General features: G+C 43.9%; 1 protein-coding gene across 1 annotated transcript; it reads left to right on the forward strand.

The window, feature by feature from the left end:
• Position 1: 1 nt before the first annotated feature.
• Positions 2–20,411, forward strand: LRRC42 (leucine rich repeat containing 42). Its single transcript, XM_088479311.1, has 8 exons — positions 2–70; positions 1,116–1,568; positions 2,632–2,763; positions 4,701–4,819; positions 6,996–7,084; positions 10,229–10,342; positions 18,136–18,220; positions 19,731–20,411. Exons 2-8 carry the CDS (start codon positions 1,117–1,119, stop codon positions 19,988–19,990), a joined length of 1,251 nt encoding a protein of 416 aa, XP_088335437.1. The 5' UTR covers positions 2–70; position 1,116; the 3' UTR covers positions 19,991–20,411.
• The last annotated feature ends 312 nt before the right edge of the window (positions 20,412–20,723 follow it).

Below are 20,723 nucleotides of genomic sequence, written 5' to 3' on the forward strand. Positions count from 1 at the left end.
TGACAATAAAGGTTCCGAGTAAGAAAAGTTCCGGCAGGCGGACAAGAGGAAGGTCTAACCGGGGAGCGAGGTGAATGTGCAGCTGAGCTGGTGGATAATAACCTTAGTAATGTGGGGAAGGGGCACACAGATATTTACTAGTAAGGGTCAGGGGAGTCATATAAGGGGAGGAACTAATATTACTTTGCAGTGCCAAGCCCTGTGTTACCTATGTACATACAGAGGTGGGAGCAGACAGGAGATATAGTACACTACACATTTATTGTAGGGGATGCTGAGCCAGCTGGCACTATTTATGGGAGACAGGACAGGTTTCTATATGCAGCAAAGTATGCAAAATATACCCCATTATAAATTATAATAAGGATCCAGATGTATTTTCAGTGTTTGGGTACTGACTGACACATTAGATCACTGTGTGTGCAGCAAAAGCCACACAGCAAGCCCATTGTGTAATGCGGTATGTCTGATACATCCTTGCAGAATATACATTTAAAATAGCGTGAAAATCACCAAATATCTGGGCAATAATGCACATACTGCAACACAAACACCATGTTTAACACTGAAGAAGAGTCGTATCAAAACTTGGAGAGAGAGAAAGTGGAGACGTTGCCCATAGCAACCAATCAGCTCCTAGAAATCATTTGTCTAGCCTCTAACGCAGTCTATAACAGGGGTAGGCAACCTGTGGTACTCCAGATGCTGTGGAACCATAAGGTGGCAAAGCATGATGGGAAATGTAGTTCTACAGCAGCTGGAGTGCCACACGTTGTCTACCCCTGCTCTATAAAATTACAGCAGCTGATTGGTTGCTATAGACAACTTAACTTTCTCTTTAAGGTTTGATACATCTCCCACTGAAACACACACATCCATATCTATATGTGTGTCTTTCATTTATTGTAGGGATTACTTTCTTGATACATTTGATTTGGGGCTATGGGAAATACCCTAGCCCCTAGAAGTAAAACTATAGCTGCTCCGGTTTGATGGATTTGTATATGTAATATTGCAAAGTGTGCACGGAACGCAAGCAACCAAAATCATTGTTGCTGTAAAGTGATTTGTGTGCTATAACTTGGGTGTTTATGTTTTATCTCTTTCATTTTAAGAATGTCACAGTCCTCCGAACTAGAGAGTAAAGAGGACGCAGGGCCTGTCTACGTGCGGGAGAAAGGTCAGCTGTTCCTCGCAGGATCGCAGAGCTCACGGAGAAGGTCTTGTCCTGTCCGAACTTTCTCCAGAGGTTTTTCAGTGGAACTGTGTGTGAAACAGGAGGATACATGTAAACCCAAGGAGAAGCCGTTTATTTTTACATACACTGAACAGGGCAGCCTGCGTTATTCTGCCAAGTCCCTGTTCACCTTGGCTCTCAATCTCATTGCTGATAACATTCAGCATGTGGACTCACTACTTGGGTTTCCTGAGCAGATTGCAGAGAAATTGTTCACTGCTGCGGAAGCCAGACAGCAATTCTGTAAACCCAACAGTGGCCTTGTGGCCCTTCGGAAATTCACAGAGGCTTATGGAGATTTGATGCTGTCATCACTGTGTCTGAGGGGCAAGTATGTGTAGCACACAAGCAGTTCAGTGATCATGGAAAGTTAAAGGGATTGTCCTTTTTTGGGGGGTTAGAATCTGTAGTCAATCCAGGTAGCTGCCATATACAATACACATGCAATCTTAGCTGTTTGGATAGCTTGGACATGTTCAGCCAGCCGCATGTAACAGCAGTCCCCTCTTCCTGATATCAGGGGCTGTATACAACTGTCTATGAGGGTTTAGAGGGTGGGGAGTGCTACTGCTGTGTGGGAGAGACATGGTTATATTGCGGGTATTGTCTAAAAAATGTTGATCCTATTCCCACAAATTGTAATTTTCATACTACAGCATTAAATGCAGTATATATTGCAGAATATGTGATTGGACTTTGATAAATAAAATATATTTTAAAAGTCCTCTCCCAAACAGTTGTGAACAGGGGTGTGCCAAATGATTTTGTTACTGAAGATCGCAAATAAAATGGCACCTGTCTTCTGACATAGACCAACATAACAATAATAAGTACAAAAGACACATTATTCTGTATGTACATTTTATTCAATTATTGGGCCAATTTGCCAATAATTGGGTGATCGGCCTGGTTTTATTGTATAGTGTGTATGAACGATTGTTTCTGCGTTTCCCCGATAAAACGGTTTAATAACGTCCAAAACCACATGCCTTTGATTATCCGATCGGTCGTCAAAGACAAGATCTTGGCCTGAATCTCCCGATATCGAGCAGTGTGTGCATTCTCGATAATCTGCACATATTTCCCACTTTTACCTGCGACTACCTCATCCTCCTTGTGAGTGGACATATGCAAAAACAGTGTGGTGTGGCCGAAAGTCGGTAACTTCTAATAAAGAGAACAAACCGCATAATTGTAGTACAGATATTGGGGCTTTCGATTTGCCGAAGAATTGCCCCATTTTCCGGCCCAATCAAAAAATGTGCACAGTGTGTACCTAGCTTTGGGCCTATACTGATGATTTATTCACCTTATAAGTGTAATACAGAGAGAGAGGAGGGGCATTTCTGCCAGTGTTGGCAAATAATGAGATATATGCTGTGTTTTCTGTGCAGGTATTTGTTAGTCTCTGAGAAGCTGGAGGCCATTACATCATTTCACGGTCTGCACAGATTAGACTTGTCCTGCTGTAAACTGGGAGATGAACACGAGTTGCTTGGTCACCTTACCTCGGAGGCTCTGAACAGGTACATTGATGTATGGCGCCCTCTGCCTGTGGCAAGTATAGTAGTCGGGTGTTATGAGTCGCATGCTGCCCCCTTAAGCTGCATTCACACACAACGATTTTGTTACCAACGATTTTATGAACGATTTTCTGTCAGATTTTTTATGGAGCATACACACGGTCAGATTTGTCAGAACTGTCAGATGAACGATTTTACCAGAGATTTGAACGATTTTTGACTGCATTAAAATGAATGGAATCGTCCCAGTCTGACTGCAAACACATCAGATATCGTTATCTGACCATCGGGAACGTGCATCGTTCAAATCTTTCATCTGACAGATATGTCAGATTTTCCTTCAGATATGAACGATTGAACATTTTTTTAATTCGTTATCGTTCAGATCTGAAGAAAAATCTGACCGTGTGTGTGCACCATTACAGTGTAATGAACGATTTTTTTGAACTACAAACGATTTTTGCATATTCCCTTAATGAAAATCATTGAGTTGACAAGTCTGACTGAACTACAAACATGAACGCGCATGAACGATAATCGTTCATCGTTTGACTCAGAACGATTTTTTTAAAACTATTATCGTTAAACAATGTCGTTCAAAAAATCGTTGTGTGTGTGTATGCAGATTTACTCATCATTTTGGGCATTCAGTGGCTGTGGCAGAGTCTCGCTCAAGTACGGATCTTACAATTTTCAGCACTGCCCTTTCTTCTTAGTACTGAACAATGAGCAACTACAGCGCATTCAGAGACGTGCTCAACTCAGTAGCATCTCCATTGCAGCTGAAGAGGCGTAAGCTGCAGCGGTGCAGTCACACACAGGCTAGGTTTAGTGAGGGCGTGCTGAGTTGTGAGTGTCCGTCCAATTGTAGATGGATCTGTTACATCTGTTATAGGGCTGTGGTACAGGAGTGCATGGATAAGATGACGCTGCTTCCTTCTGCATGCGGGCGGGCAGAGAGGAACTCTGACCCCTGCCAGTGTAATTGCAGCTGACCTGTGGGTAACTCTAACTCAACCCTGAGTTTTTATTTTTCCTTCTACTGTTTTGTAACAACTTCCCTTTAAAAATAAATCCCACCTGTGCTATTTCTGGTATTAAAAAAAATATTACCTAATGGCAAAACTTCAAATATCAAAAATAGATTTAGCAGCTCTAATGTAAAACAAAAAACAACAGTGACCATCACCAAACGTGGTACATGTGATTACACCAATATTATACCATTATTAAAATGATAAACCTCATCTGTTCTATATAAGAATATAATAGACATGCTGTAAATCATGAGGACTTAATAAATGATATAATATAAAGCAAAACACTATGGACTATTAAAATAGTATAAAACTATCAAATATTCTGTTTGCATCCAATTAATTAACAAGTTGAAATCCGTGGTTATTTGCAGTATGGGGTAATGACAATTCTCACCACTGCGCAACATTTCGGCTGTATAGATGAATGTCCATCTCTGTTCATGCTCTTCCCAGTTCCAACATCAATATGTATACAGACAGTGAAAAATAGGTATTGGCGGGTCAGTGTGAGCAGTAATAAGTTGCTATAACAAGGATCTCGCAAATTAATCTTGTTTCTCTGTCCACTTTGTGCTAACGCGTTTCATTGCTATAACCTGCTACTTCATCAGAGGTATGATAGGCCTTTATGTACTCCATACACAAATAAAGCATGACATTTCCAAAGGAAAATATGTAGAGTAATTAAAATAATTTAATATTTTCTATACACAGCAATTTTCAATTCATTATATTGAATGATGATTTTATGATAGATTTAATTAATCCTATCTCAGCCTTTCCTTATAGGTGTTAATTTTTTTTTTTTGTTTCCAGTGAATCATGTCTTATATTGTTGAATTACTATATCACATGTTATATTGTTACTTGTTAATGTAATGTGTGCTGCTGTCTCTACAGCCTGAGGGAGCTATACTTGAAGGATAATTGTCTGTCTGATATTGGGATCAGGAAAATGACCGCTCCACTGCGTGTCCTGAACAGAGGACTTGGATGCTTGACCCTGCTAGACCTGTCATGTAAGTCTGTAGTACAGTGGTTTTACAAGATCTTTGGGTGAAATGCAATCAACGTGATGCAGTCATAATCGAGACCGCGGGGATTCCGGTGTTCAGAATGCATACGCCAGAATTCAGACACCGCCGGGATCCCGAAGGTAAGTAGTGGGGTTAGGCACTAAGGGAGGAGGGTTAGGTTTAGGGGGGTAGGGGGGGTTAGGTTTAGGCATCGGGGAGGGTTATGGGTAGGGAGAGGGGGAGGGTTAGTATACCGACCGACAAGTGTCGGTATCCTAACCCTGTCGGGATGCAGGCGCTCTGGATCCTGGCAATCAGAATCCTGGTGCCGGCATCCCGTACCCAACCCCAATGAACATGTGCTGCAGTCTACAAACTGTCCGTGTGCGCTAAAAAATAGGGCCTGTCAAAAGTGTGGAACATACTTTTATTTCCAGGGATTCCTTACTTACCCCTAGTGGCAGTGATAGAATCTTTTTTTTTTTTCTAATATTATGCTTTGGTACTTCTATGTCTACTAGTTTTTTTTTTTATGTATACATATTACACTATGATGTTATGTTTATGTCTCATGCTGGGCATACACGGCCAGATAAAATGCCTGTCAGACCGACAGACATTTTATCTGGCCGGCTGCCAGCCGCAGATGTCGCCAGCATACACTGTGAGATTTTTCTCACAGTGTATTCGGCAGACATCTGCGCTCCGCCCCCGAAGGAGGAGACATTTCCCTGTTCCTTCCATAGGAATGAACACAGGAAATGTTTGTCTGTCGGCCGCGGCTGGGCATACGCTGCCCAATGCGGCCGACAGTTTACCGGGAAATATCGCATTGGACTGGCACGCTGGACAATCCGGCATGCCCGACCGAGCAATATTTAACCCTCGGTCGCCCCCCCACACGCTACAATTATCGGCGGATTGCCCCGATAATTGTAGCGTGTATGGCCAACATCAGTGATGTCTTGCGATGTTGTCAAATCTCTGTAGTCTGTGCTGTTTTTCTTTCTGCTCAATTGTATTACCCTGATGTTTGAGTTTTGTTTTTATTTTATTTTATTATTTATAATAATAGGTGTATTATGTTATGTTTGTTTTTTTGAAAATTAATAAACAACACTAAAAAAATAAATAGGGTCTGTCCACTTTTGTCTAATGCAGATTTTAAGTGTTCTAAAAAGGAATGTTCATCATTCACTAATACAAAACACACCTACATATGAGGACTGTGTGTTAGCAACTGGTTGGTATTGTGACTTATGTAGGGTACTCATCTAAGTGACCCAGCGGCTGACCAGCCCGCAGCAAGCGACCGTTATGGTAAGCATACACACTTACCAATCGGCCACTCAATATGTCTGGCCACACATCATGACTAGAGGGGCATTTAAATTTGCCCGCCCAGTTGTGATGTAAGTGTTGGCAGTTTCTGCAGGCCAGCGTGACGTGTTGGTCGGCGGGGCTTTTACACACCGCCAGATACTCACGATATATCTACAGTATATATCGCAACTGCCGTGCTGCACATCTGATACAACATATCTGTGAACGATGTCATTCACAGATCTATCGTGTGTACACACAAGCAACGCACTTAACCATATGTTGGTTGTCAGCTCCACGAACGGTATATCGCATAGTGTATTCATGTTTTTCATAATACATCAAAGTTAAATGTTCGATAATAGATTAAGGGGGGTATTTATCGAAGACTGGAGAGAGAGAAAAATGTGAGAGATAAAGCACTAACCAATCAGCTACTACCTTACATTTTACAAGCTGTGTTTGAAAAATGACAGTTGGGAGCTGATTGGTTAATACTTTTTCTCTCACAATTTTATCTTTCATCAAGCTTTAGTACATAGATCTCTAAATGAAGAATACATTGATTTAAAGCTGCATGTTGTGCTGCAGACTGCCCTGGACGTATATACTGTATATCAGGGCTACCACACACTCTGCAGTTTTCTTATTGTAACCTAGTATAAAAGAAACCTATTTAAGACAGATTGCTTGCAAACATACACAGTTCAGGAATCAAACAACATGAATACAATACAGTTTTTCAAGCTGGGCTGAAACTTTGCAGGTTGGCTGAGAACCATATAGCTCGGTGCTGAACACACAGACTTTGAAGAGCGTGGCAGTTTATGTTTAACGTTGACTATTTCTCTTCTAGGCAATCAGGGAATAACTGAGCTGGCCGTCACGTTCCTGCTTGTATTTAAACAACTTATATATTTGGACCTTTCTGATACAGGTGTGCAGGTAAAGTATTACTACGCAGCTCTAAAAATATTCCAGTCACCCCCTGTCCCATCCTCTTAGAGCATAGAACTCGTCCTCCTCTCCCCAGCTCTACCTTAATAATGTGTTTTTATATAGCACTTTTCGCTTAAAGGACTCTAAGCGCTTTACATTTAATAAACTATATTACAAAGGAGGTAGCCATCTTGAGCGCATAACAATGGTTACAGCGGGTGAATGCAACATATGAAATTCAACATGCAAGGTACCTTGGCCGGACGAGTCCCAGAACTGCTTGCCTTTAGCAAGCCTGGACTAAATATAGTTAACATACTTCTGTACATGCGTTTTAAAGTGGGACAAATTGCCCAAAAATTTAAAAAAATTTGGCCCAAAGAATTTTGAAAAAAAAAATATATATAATTTATATTCTTTATTTATTAACAGTTACTAATACAGCTACAGCATATTCTGTTGTGCATTACAATTGGGATTTATATGCTGTGAGCAAATTCTGTGTCGGGACAAGTTTTTCTTCTAGCCTCCAAACTTTAAAGCGTCTCCTGAAAACTCACCTCTCAGATACAGTGCCTTGCAAAAGTATTCACCCCACTTTGCATTTTTCATGTTTTGTTGCCTCATAACCTGGAATTAAAATGGATTGTTTGAAGGTGTGCATCATTACATTCACAGAACATGCCTATAACTGTGAAGTTGTGTTTTTTTTTTTTTTTATATTGTGAATTAAACAACATTTAGGACAACATAACAGAAAACTTCAGCGTGCATAACTATTCACCCCCCTAAAGTCAGTACTTTGTTGAGCCACCTTTTGCGGCAATTACAGCTGCAAGTCGCTTTGGATAAGTCTCTATGAGCTTGCCACATCTTGCCCCTGGGATTTTTGCCCATTCCTCAAGGCAAAATTGCTCCAGCTCCTTCATGTTGGATGGTTTCCGCTTGAGAACAGCAATCTTCAAGTCTGACCACAGATTCTCATTTGGATTGAGATCTGGGCTTTGGACTAGGCCATTCCAACACATCTAAATGTTTCACCTTAAACCACTCAAGTGTTGCTTTAGCAGTATGCTTCGGGTCATTGTCCTGCTGGAAGGTGAACCTCCGTCCCACGCTCAAATCACAGGCAAACTGAACCAGGTTTTGCTCAAGAAAATCCCTGTATTTGGCACCATCCATCTTTCCCTTGACTCGAATCAGTTTCCCAGTCCCTGCTGCTGAAAAAACATCCCCACAGTATGATGCTGCTACCACTATGTTTCACTGAGGGGATGGTGTTCTTGGGGTGATGGGATGTGTTGACAGTGTTTTCCTTGGTGGCCGAAAAGTTACATTTTAGTCTCATTTGACCAGAGCACCTTCCTCCATACATTTGGGGGGTCGCCCACATGACTTTTGGCAAACTCAAATCAGTAATGGCTTTTTTCTGGCCACTCTTCCATAAAGCCCAGCTCTATGGAGTGTACGCCTTACTGTGGTCACATGCACAGATACACCAGTCTCTGCTGTGGATCTCTGCAGTTCCTTCAGGGTTACCTTTGGTCTCTATGCTGCCTCTCTGATTAATGCCCTCCTTGCCCGGTCTGTGAGTTTTGGCCCTCTCTTGGCAGGTTTGTTGTGGTACCTTGTTCTTTCCATTTGATGATGGATTTGATGGTGCTTCGGGGGATCATCAAAGATTTTGATATTTTTTTATATATCCCAACCCAGAATTGTACTTCTCAACAACTTTGTCCCTGACTTGTTTGGAGAGCTCCTTGGTCTTCATGGTGTGATGCCTCTTGCTTAGTGGTGGTGCAGCCTCTGGGGCCTGTCAGAAAAGGTGTGTTTATACTGACAGATCATGTGACACTTAGATTTCACACAGGTGGACTTCATTTCACTAATTATGTGACTTCTGAAAGTAATTGGTTGCACCAGAACTTTTGAGGGGCTTCATAGCAAAGGGGGTGATTACATACGCACATGCCAATTTTCAGAATTTTATTTATAAAGATTATTTTTTATATATATTTTTCTCATTTCACTTCACCAAATTAGACTATTTTGTGCAGATCCATCACATAAAATTCAGATGAAAATAAAATTACAGGTTATTATGTAACAAAAAAGGTAAAAAGCCCATGGGGGGTGAATACTTTTGCAAGGCACTGTAGCTTATCAAATTTCACAACCACCCAAATAACCTCCATAAGCTATTCTACTCTATTATCTACCCTCTATACAATTCACACAAAACTTACATTTGTACTCTTTCTACAGTCACACAAACCATTAACCCCAGTTCAACATTGCTATGTGTGGCTGGATCCTATAACCCACCACTTTTAGCTTTATAATGTGGCTAGATCAATTGGCAATATCATCTTGTATCAAACTTCCATTTACCTACAGATTGTAAGATTGCAAGCAGGGCCCTCCTACTTCTTTGTCTGTCTGTTATATGCCAAATCTTGTTTTATTACTGTGTTGTTCAAAATTGTACAGTGAAACAGATGATGCTGACACTATATGCAGACGATGCTGGCGCTATATGCAGACGATGCTGGCGCTATATGCAGACGATGCTGGCGCTATATGCAGACGATGCTGGTGCTATATGCAGACGATGCTGGCACTATATGCAGATGATGATGGCACTATACAAATAAATTGGAATAAATAAGCTAAACATGTTTTTCTAATGTAATGCCTCGCATGAATAAAGAACTCAATGGGGCTGATTCTGATTTGGGAGTAAACCAAAAAAGCAAGTCACTTTGTGTCTGTAACAAATCATGTTGCAATGCAAGGGGTGCAAAACATTTTTTTTGCAGCCCCAATGACATTAGTTTGGAAAAGACCAACCCACAGAAATCTGTCATAGAGTACATAGATTGATCTGCAGAATTAAGTGACATGTTTCTTAACGAAAGAATAATTCTTTCCTGCAGACAGACAAATAAGAAGCTGATGATTTCCTTTGTGGCTGGAATGTTTTTAGGGCCACTGAACGTATGAAGTACACATTGCACCAGTATGAAGAGCATCTTGTAACCTTTAAAAATACGATAAATCTAAAAGCACTTAAATATGTTTCCGTAATCTCATTTGTTAGAGGTTCTGCCTAATTTATATGTCTGTATTTTGTTTTTTGTTTTTTTATAGGATCACTTTGCGACATGTCAGAGAATACAGACAAGGACAGGTTTACATCCTGCTAAGAATCCATTAACCCAGTTTGATCACGTGGACTGCAGGACTCAGGGCTGGGCTGAGCAGGTATCTGTGTGTGAACCCGTATTGTCCTCTTGTAGAGGCCTTGCCAAATGTAGTCATTACTGCTTGCTTGTTCCTTTATTAGCATAGCTCCTGATTTGTACTTACTCAAATAAACAGAGTCAGAATTAAATTACAATAAAAAGTCAAAGCTAGTCAGCCTTTCATACAGGCTGGCAGTGCAGCGGGCGTGACATGTTTATACAGGTGCCAGAGATTAGATCTAGATAGCAAGTTTGGCATTAAAGTACACCTGCCACCTACACACAATGGGCCTCATTCAGACCCACTCGCAAGCGGCTGTCCGCTCGCAAGTGGGTCGATGGTGTGCACTGCGCATGCGCACGATGGAGGCAGCTCCGTCATGCGCATGCGCCAGACGCGACGAGCGAAAGACTTTCCTTCGCTCGTTGTGTCTGATCAAAGGGGGCGTGCTGTCGATGTTGATTGACAGCACGTCCCCTTTGGTGGGCGTGCCGGGGGCATGCCTCCCAGACGGGGGCGTTCCCAAGGGAACGCCTACCGTCAGAAGCCGGCCCCACTGACATCACTAGTGATGTCAGTGGGAGTGATTTTGGCTCTGATAGAGCCAAAATCACTCCAGGGCTTGTGGTCGAAAACCCCGACCACAGGCTTCTGGTCACACTGGCGATGGTCGCGATGGTCAAGACCATCGCGACCATCATCCTGCACGCTCATATGTGCTGTGGGTGGTGACCCACAGCTATATGAGCGTCCAGGAGGACGCTCCATTTTTATGGAGGACGGCCCTCATTCAGAGCGAGCGCTCTGCTCAGAGCGTCCGGCTCTGAATGAGGGCCAATGATTCATCTCACAGGAGTGTATCCATTCATTAGGATGTAGTGTCTTAATATTCATTAATTCATACATTTTTATTTTTTTTATTGCCAGTTATTTACAGATGTGTCCTCGGTCATTTTTGCTGCAGTCGCGTCAAACAGCCCCTCTAGTCGCGCCTAGTCCCCTGCGAGTTTACTCATGCCGAGCGTCTTTTTTTGGTGCAAATGCATCTTATTCACAATGTGATGTGAATAAGACGCACAAGCAGACTTTGCTGATTGAAATGATATGCGGTGATTGCTAACCTTTACACCATGTACTGGGCATTAGAGCGATCTGCAATTGTATTCCTTGCCAAAGACGGATGGTGTGTTTCATCTTGTTTTTGGATCCAAAGGCCCTTTATAGAACTGTATTCCTTTATGAGTGATTCAAGATTGGGATCTGCTGGTGTCTGTTAAGGACAGTGGGTATATGTTTATAAGAAAGTCCCGCAACCGCCTTGAGGGCTGGTACATCTTGGCTAGATGTGGCCGTGTAGCAGCTTAACAGCTGATAGGATAGAGTGGCTGAAGCCTGTGAGCTCGTAGGATGTGATCCGGCCTTTGGGCCAGTAGCAGCCTTGAGGGCTGGAAGTGCCTTGGCTGGCTGTGGCCTGGGGGCCTGAAGATGAGATGCGACCTTTAGGCCGGTAGCAGCCTTGAGGGCAGGAAGGGCCTTGACTGGCTGTAGTAACAGAAGACTGTAGGAAATACGCTGGATTGCGACCCGTGCCGCCAAGTTGACACAAGCCACTGGTGCTGGAGTGTGGCCTGTGCCGCCGGGTTGACACATGCGCGAGTACGCGTACTGAGGACGCTGGAGTGCGGCCTGTGCTGCCGGGTTGACACAAGCAGCTGACGCTGCAGTGCGGACCGTGCCGCTTGGGTGACACCAACGGCAGGTAGATGGAATGTGAACCGTGCCATCTAGATGACACAAACAGCAGATGTACAAGACCAGCAGGATGGCTGGATACTCGACTGGATATAGGAGACAATGCCAGAACCGGAAACACGTGAAACGCTATCGCTGGCATCGGAGCAGTGTTCACAGCCGAATGACATGGACGCAGGAGCCAATCTGGATCGATCCCAGATTGATGGACAGGAGGTAGGCGGAGTTTTTAGCGAACGCTGGCCCGGCGCTCCCTTTGCACAGCATTAGCAGTGCAGCGGCTTGTGACAATGTCATAGCTCGGTCATGGACTCGCCACAGAGCAAGGTGGTTCCTAGGCCATTCAGTTTAATTTACCTCTTGCACCTGACTCCTCTAATCCCCTAAACTCTTTGGAAGGTTAGATTGGAAGGGGCCCAGGCTTTAATGATCACCCCACATTGGCCAAGTTGATCATGGTACGCCAGTTTTCTTTTTACTTCTCTGTCACCACTGATGGTATCTCCCACAATCAGATCTTTGCTGGCTTTAATGTGTCTCTTGAAGCCACTGAAGAAATCTTGTGACTGGCTCTTGACACCCAGCTCTCCTTGCACGTATTTCTACAATATTTATTGTCGATAAATAAATGGGATAACAGTCCAGCTAATTAGTAGAGTCAGAGTCCAGTTATCTCTTTGTACTGTATTTTCCTCTGTATATATTTTGTTCTTTCTCTCATTTTCTTAAAATATTTGTCATAGTCGCTGATTCAGAGGTCTGCAGGAGGCCAAGGTATTATTGACCTGCTATCAGCAGTCAGATCTTAGAACTGACAGTGAATATATTCAGATTTCTTGTTACTATTGTCAGAGTTAATAAGAGAACCATGGTTAAGACCAGATACAATGTTTACTATACCACGGTGGTTTCCAATAGTATTCCCTATTACACCAGAGGACATGACAAATTGGGTAGACGTGCTAGAATAGCCAAAACCACTACTCTTCTAGTTTCTGATGGAGCTTCTTTAAAGCATGCTACTGACCCCAAATGTGATGGCTTTCTAAAATCAATATACGCATCAGCAGGGACAGCACTTAGACTGGACCTGACAGCAGCTTGGCTTTTCAAGGCCATTGAAAAATGGTCGGGACATCCTACGAGAAGGCTTTCAGACATAACTGATCAGTATAGAGTAGCATCTGAGTACCTGGGTGAGACAACTCTCATTGCTACTTTTATTGATTCAAAAATTTCAGCCTTGTCTGTCATCTGTATTATGGCTTAGGCCTCGGTTGCCTGATTCGGAGACCAGCATATCGTTAGAGGCATTATCTTTTAGAGGGGCTTTTCTTTTTGGTGCAGAGCTGGACAGAAGAAATACGGAAGCTATAGGGGTGTAATGGCACTTTCCTCTCAGCAGGTAGCTCCACATCTAGAGAGGTTTCCTTCCATTCTAGAAGCATTTCGGCAACTGGCCACAAAGGAAGGTAGTGAGGAGATCTGCAATTTCTTTTCTTTCTTTTCTTTCTCCTTCATCCACTAGGGGACACTGGAGTTCAAGACAGTGGGGTATAGACGGTGGTAGAGCAGAGCCTGGCACTTTAAATAATTCTGAAGTGTGACTGGCTCCTCCCCCTCTATGCCCCATCAGCCCCAGTTTTTAGAATGTGCCCGAGAGAGCCGGTCACATAGGGCTGAGCTCCAGCCCACACTTAGTATTTTTTCTTTTATTTCAACTTTATTTTAATTTCTAGCTTTCACAAAGCATTGAGGACAGGCTGACAGAGTACTGCGTCTGTCAGCCTGCTACATGGAGGCATCAGGAGACCCGCCACCACTAAAAAGAGTGTGTGTCGGAGTCCCAGGCACCCTGGCAGTAGCTCAGGGAGGACACGCCACAGCTTAATATAGAGGCTGTGTCCGTGCTTCCGAATGCCTAGCCGCAGCCCTGATGCCAGCAGTGGTAAGTATAGCTCTGTTCCCCTTATGGGGAACGGAGTTTAATCTGCGGCCCCTCTGCCCCCTCCCAGGCTCAGGTGGTATATACTGTAGTATAACCCCTCCTGGAATCCTGTTATAACGCCGCTAGCGTTATTACAAGGGGCGGAGGTACCGCGCATAGAGCGCGGATACATGTACAGGGAGACTGTTCAGACAGTCTGTAATGTTGCTGCCTAGCAGCATGCCTGATCCCTGCACGATGAGCGCTGTCTTACTTTATAGAGCCTGACAGCGCTCTGTTTGCTGCTCTCACGAGAGCCGAATCCTCCCTCTGCTATATCCCCACGGGGAGGGAGCCTGCCGCGACCCGCTACTCCCATAAGGGAGTCTACATTGCGCAGCAGCGCGGCTGTTCCCTGCCGCGCTGGTGCTTGTAGAAGCGCTGGCTTCTGCACACAGCCGCCGGAGAGCGAGGCTGTTATTCACAGCGCTCTCGGCTGCTCTACCACCGTCTATACCCCACTGTCTTGAACTCCAGTGTCCCCTGTGGAATCGGAGAAAGGGATTTATCGGTAAGTACCAAAATCCTGTTTTTAGCTATTGCCTCAGCTAGAAGTGTTTCAGCATTAGGGGGTCTGTACAGCAGATCTCTCTTTCTAATTATTCATGATGACAGAGCTGTGCACTATTAAGGTTCCAACCCAAGGTAGTATCTAGTTTCCATCTTAGGCCCGTATTCAATTAGAGGCAAAAAGTGCTGTTTGGCGAAAAGTTTCCGCGGATTCGGACTTTCTGCCTGTTTTTCAAAGTGTCTCCTTATTCAATTCCAGGACGATTTTGCGTAAGCGGAAAGTCAATGCAATGTAATAGGCGGAAAAGTATCTCCTATGAATAGCAGGTGAAAATAAAATTACCTCAGAACACCCCAAAAATGTACTTTCGTTTTGGGGGTGAAAAAGCACAAAGTGGGGGGACAACTATAAAAACTAGCAAAATAGAATTCTTGGGGTGCAGTAAGGTGGGGCCAAGTGTTTTTTGAGATTGCAGGTGCATGGTACAGTATGAGGGTGGTTTTTCACGTTTTTAAAAAGATCACTTTAGAGACATAAAAATATGCTAGCACCCATTGTCAAGTACCCCATATTTGACTGGACTACTTATTTTCACCAAATAATACTGCTTTATGCCATTCTTCACCACTTGTGCAGAGACACTAATCAGAAGCAATTTAAAGTAGTTAAGTAACCCAAACACTTTTATTAGGGCTATTAGTACACATATACATTGATTCCCTATCTTAGTGCATCTTTTTTTGAGGTACAGACTGATTTCCCAATTCTGACAGTACTTTCCACCTATTCTGCATTCGCCGCTTTCCGTTTTCGCGTGTTTGGGAATTCGCTTGGGCGAAAAGCGGGGACGGGCACGAAAAGTTTTCGCCTCTGAAACAGCGGATAGTCAGACAGGCGAAACTTCTCCGACTTTTCGCCTCTAATTGAATACGGGCCTTAATCAGGAATTTGTAATATGCGTTTTAAAGGTCTCAGGTTCTTCATCGGAGCAGGCAGCTTGTTTTTTTGGCTGTTGTTAGAACTATCAAAGTATACCTAGATATGACATTCAATCTATGTAAGATGGGCAGGTGTTCATCCTGTGTGATGCTCAGACAAAGGATTGGCCAGCATCTAAGCATACTACAGCAAAATGGATCAAGGACCTGATTCAGACCCGGTCGCTAAGGTGCGATTGCTCGCTGCCGGGCGATTGTTGCACAGTGCGCATTGCGTCTAATTCGCAGTGTGCGTGTGCAAGCCAGTCTTAGCGATGGGGAATCGTGCGCTCGTAGCACACAGACTGACCGCTACTTTGAGTGACAGATAGTGCCGTTTGTGGGTGGTAACAGGGGAAGGTGCTTGTGAATGGGGGAGTGGATGTGCGAATGCAGGCGTGTCAGGCCGCCAAAACGCTGTTTAAAGGGCGTGCATAATTAGCAAAGTAGTGTCATTGTACACGTCACCTGCATGTATTACATCCAGCACTGATCGCAGTGCTTGTGGCGGGGAAAGGCAACCCCAAGGGCTGCGAGCAGCTTCGATGGCTCTCGATGTTACCGATTAATCAAACAATTCCAGGAGATGACGAGTGTTGCGAGGGGAAAGGAGGCGTCTTTACACACTTGCGAGCGCTCGGTGCCGTAGCTCGCTAAGACATAGATGGCGTCCTTACGCCATGCAGTGCGAGCATTTAATTTAAATATCCGGCCCCTTTTTTCCAGCGAGCGGCCGCATCTTGCGAGCGGGTCTGAATGAGCTCCCAAATCCACAATTCAGCAGGCGTACTCTGGGGCTGGGCAGCCCATTCCAGACCAAATTTCACCTCATTCTACCAGCTTAGTTCTTCCACTGAACTTCCACCGAGCAGCTGTATCAGACAGCTACTTGGTCTTCTGTCCACACACCTACTCGATGTTATTGTCGTTTGTCTCCAGGGATTTCTAGCTTTGCTCGCAAGGATTTGTGTTCAGCCAAATCTGCATGTACCTTCCCTAGGAATAGCTCTGTAACGTCCCCATGGGGATATAGGACCTCATTCAGGGGCGGTCGTTAATCAGGGTGGCCCCTTGCATCCTGAATGGCCGCCTCCTTGTCGATCGGTAAGCTGTGGGTTACCACCCACAGCTTAACAAACGACCAGGTTGATGGTCGTAATGGTGATCACCATCGCAACCACCGGGCTTACGACCAGACCCTAGGGTAGGGTCTGGGCACTCGTAAGCCCCAGGGAGCTTTCTGCTCTGATGGAGCAGGAAGCTCCCCACTGACATCACTGATGATGTCAGTGCGGCCGCCCACAAAACGGTAGGCGTTCGCAAAGGAATGCCTCCGTTTTGGAAACCAACCCCCCGGCCCGCCTACCAAACGGGGGCAGCTGTTGATCAACATCGACAGCCGCCCCTTTGGTAACGAGCTCCGGAGCTACAGAGTTTCTCTGTCGCTCCGGGGCTTGCGCACACGCAGTGCGGCCGCTGCATGTGCGCAGGCCAAACCATCGAGTCGGTTACGAGCGCGTCAGCGCTCGCTCGCGACTCTGAATGAGGTCCATAATGTAGTGTCCCCCAGACGGACACTGTATTCCCACCCTTATAAATGATGTTCCCCTTTTGAGTATTATTCTCTCTTTTTTGCAACCTTTCCTTTTAGGGTTTAAGTTAAAAACTGAGGAGGGATTGAAAGGGGATGAGCTTTATGCTTTTTATTTAACCGATTAAGTGCCAGCTCCTGCATCTCTTAACAAAACCGCATGGTGGTAGTGTCCCTCAGATACACTTGGCGAAATACATTTAATAGTACTAAAAATCCTTATTTTTTTTTTCTCCTGTGTTGGATGAGAAGGTAATTAATAATAAAAAATTAAAAAAATGCTGTTTAAATCAACTTTTTTCCCCCCGTGTGTTTGGTTTCTTTATAAACCATCCACACTGCACGCCAGGGAGAAAATTACTTGCTGATCTTGGGCCAGGGCTGTTTTTGAGGACAAGACTTCTCTGTGAACCACTTTTCGTGGTTTGTTAATTTACCTTCGCATTCTGACCGCCATAGGTGTAAAATTTACATCAGCGCTGCTCTAATTCTAACTGGCCACAAGTGTAAATTCTATGTCTCCGTCGGGGCAATTCAAATGTTTTTTTTGGGCGTGATAATTAATGAGCGCCCAGTTTGATATTCAATTGTTCTGTGCGCTCATTAATTATCGCCCTCTTCGCCACCTAAAAGACGAGGTTTAAACGGCTAAACCCATCTTAATTTCTGGTTAGTGCGCGCTATCTGCAGTTCGCGCGCCCTAACCAGGGTGTTTCAGACACATTTCTGCTCGCACCCTCCTGAGTGCGTGCAGAAATGCCGGCGCCGGCAGCTATTGAGCCCTGACAGAGCAACAATTGAATTGCTCTGTTGGGCGTCGTAAAAAAAAAAAGCTGCCGACAGAACAATTGAATCGCCCCCATTGACTCTTAATCCCAGTTAGTTATTATACTTTAGTGCGGTGATAAGTTGGGAGGAACATATTGTGTGGAGAAAAAGAAGAGTTATTCCTGGCAAAACTTGTGCAGAACTAAATCTCAACCTCTATTTCAGCTTTTCAGACAGTGGGATCAATTTGTAGCCTCCGCCGTTAAGCCAAAGGAAATTCTGAAATCCTGGACCGCAGCGCAACAATTCTGTAAGTGTTTCAAATAAACATGTACCCATTAAAATTGAGCACATATTTGTAAGCGCATACAGTATTCTAGCTTACACTAAACATAGAGCTTTCTTATATGGATATTCTATATGAAAAGATACAAGATGTAGAAATTACTATTATTATTATTATTTATTTATATACCTTTACTATTTATGCAGCTACTGACAAAAAGAGTTTGTCATTTACATTAGTGTCTGTCCCAATGGAGCTTACAGTCTAATTCCCTAATAAATGAGCACACATACACACGTACATTTTTAGCCAGCTGCTAATTGACCTACCAGTACATTTTTGGATTGTGGGAGGAAACCAGAAATACGGGGAGAACAGGAAAACCCCACACAGATTATGGCCTGGTCAGGAATTACATTTATAACCTCAGTGCGGTGAACCAGCAATGCCAACCACTGTGACTACAGTAGACCTCAGACATAAAGTTCTTTGGGCTCGATTCTATTCTGCGCGAAGTGAATAGCCCCGGGAATCAGCTCCTGGAGCTATTCAATATACTGCGCAGCTAAGCCTGACTAAGGATTTCTTATCGCACCCCTTCAGGGATGTGAGCAGAAATCCGACAGAAGTCCCGGCGCGAGGCTGTTTTCTGCCCTTAGTGCCAGGAAAACAGCATCTCGCCGGGAAGTTAGGTCGGGGAATGCCCGTTCTCGCGCCTAAACACCCTGTTTAAGGCGCGAGAACGAGCCTTCCCCGACCTAACATCACGATGGATTGAATAGTTCCGGGAGCTATCTCCCGGCGCTATTTACATCACGGTCAATTGAATTGACCCCTTTAACTTCATCAACCAGATGTTTGTGTATGTGCTTCAACTAATGTGTATGGCCTGGACAGCAACGTTCTATGATGTGCTTTGATGTTACGATGGTAGTAACTGCAGTGATTTAATTTAAGTTTTTTGTTATACAATAAAAAATTATTTAAAATAAGATTCAGAAGTGTAGCATAGAACATGTTATAAAATGTATTCCATCGTTCCACTTAATAATGGCTAATATCTAATTCCTCTGGGCTGGGAAGTTTCTGGGCCGTTGACAGCAGCTGATTCTGATTCTTTTGCAAAGCAAAAAAAAATTGCTGCACAGTGTTACTTTTATACTGCAGCTTCGATTTGAGCTAGAACACACCCCTCCCAAATCTAAATCTGGGTACACACTAGGACGATGGATCGGCCAGCAGATATATCTGCATTGGCTGTGCTGCAGGGCCAACCTATGTCTGTGAATGACGTCGAGGACCGACATATCGGGGCAGATGTACTAAGCCTTGAAAAGTAGTACATTTGAGAGTGATAAATTACTAGCCAATCAGCTCCTAACAATATGACAGTTAGGAGCTGATTGGTTGACAGTTTATCACTTTCCAGAGCTTAGTACATCAATAAATGTGCTAGTATTCAATGGTGTCACTTACACAGTAGACTCAAAAATAGCCGACATCGCTGTGATAAATGATATTTTTATTCATGTAGATGGAAAAGAAAAAGCGAATCACCAAACTATGGAGAAATGCATCTTACAAGTCACACCGGCATCGCCGCGCACCACACATCTGCAGTTCCATAGACCGGTGGCAGGAGAGCAGGATCTCATCCCCTCCGCATCTGAACATTTTCCTGTAATAAGAGCTCACAAAGGCAAAACCCCAGACGTTCCGTCCTCTGCTCCGTCTGCAAAGAGGTCACGTGTGGCTCTCACTGCAGAGGACTGGGACCTGCTGAACTCTTACTGAGCTACCTCTCATCTAACTCTCTCCACAGATCAGGACTGTGGAAACCTCAGGCATCAGGTTTTACATTGCTTCCTAGGGGGAACCTCTAACACGACTGGCAATAATAATGCAGCCATAGATTATATTCCAGTCATTGCCTGTTTGCACCTGTAGTTGCACCGTTGCTGTAGAGCCACCATTTGCCTATCTGTGTCTTAGCTGTTTAATAACTGCTACCTGAATGAATTGTTTACAAGTGGCCCCAATCTCCCTAATGTTACTCTCCCCTAAGGTGCTTATTACATTGAGTGGAGTATGGAATGGAACTAGACAATCACTGATAAAAGTGCCTAGATGTCTGTCTGTATGCTTGTGGCCCCGCAGAATAGTTTTGTTACTTTTAATTGTATTTTTATGTTTTCAGCAAATAAATAAATTCTATTTTGCTACAAACTTATTTCCTTTTTAAATCCAGTTTACAATGAGCAAAACAACAATTATTTTAAAGACTTTTAAATGTACGAGACCCAGTATGTCCATCTTCTTAATATTATCTCCCCTGTCTATTTTGTATTTGTTTGTTAGGTGCATTTCATAATGAAGTGTATCTAGCAGGTGCCTGCAGCTCTGCAGCCAGTTCTCTCCCTGGTAGCTCTCTATGAAGACGTAACCGACACAGGGCCCGTCGATGCCGCACGCAGCTGGTTCATGTTTTAAGTCTGCGTATGCGTCCGAGTCGCACAGCAGAAGGGTC

The sequence above is a fragment of the Taudactylus pleione genome, unplaced genomic scaffold (genome assembly GCF_031769625.1).
Source record: "Taudactylus pleione unplaced genomic scaffold, aTauple2 ptg000230l, whole genome shotgun sequence".
NCBI classification, from domain to species: Eukaryota; Metazoa; Chordata; class Amphibia; order Anura; family Myobatrachidae; genus Taudactylus; species Taudactylus pleione.

Coding starts and splice junctions, on each gene's coding strand:
- LRRC42 (XM_088479311.1), top strand. CDS start 1,117: ATGTCACAGTCCTCCGAACTAGAGAGTAAAGAGGACGCAGGGCCTGTC. Junction 2,764..4,700: donor ACCTCGGAGGCTCTGAACAG/GTACATTGATGT, acceptor CTGTCTCTACAG/CCTGAGGGAGCTATACTTGA. Junction 4,820..6,995: donor GACCCTGCTAGACCTGTCAT/GTAAGTCTGTAG, acceptor TTTCTCTTCTAG/GCAATCAGGGAATAACTGAG.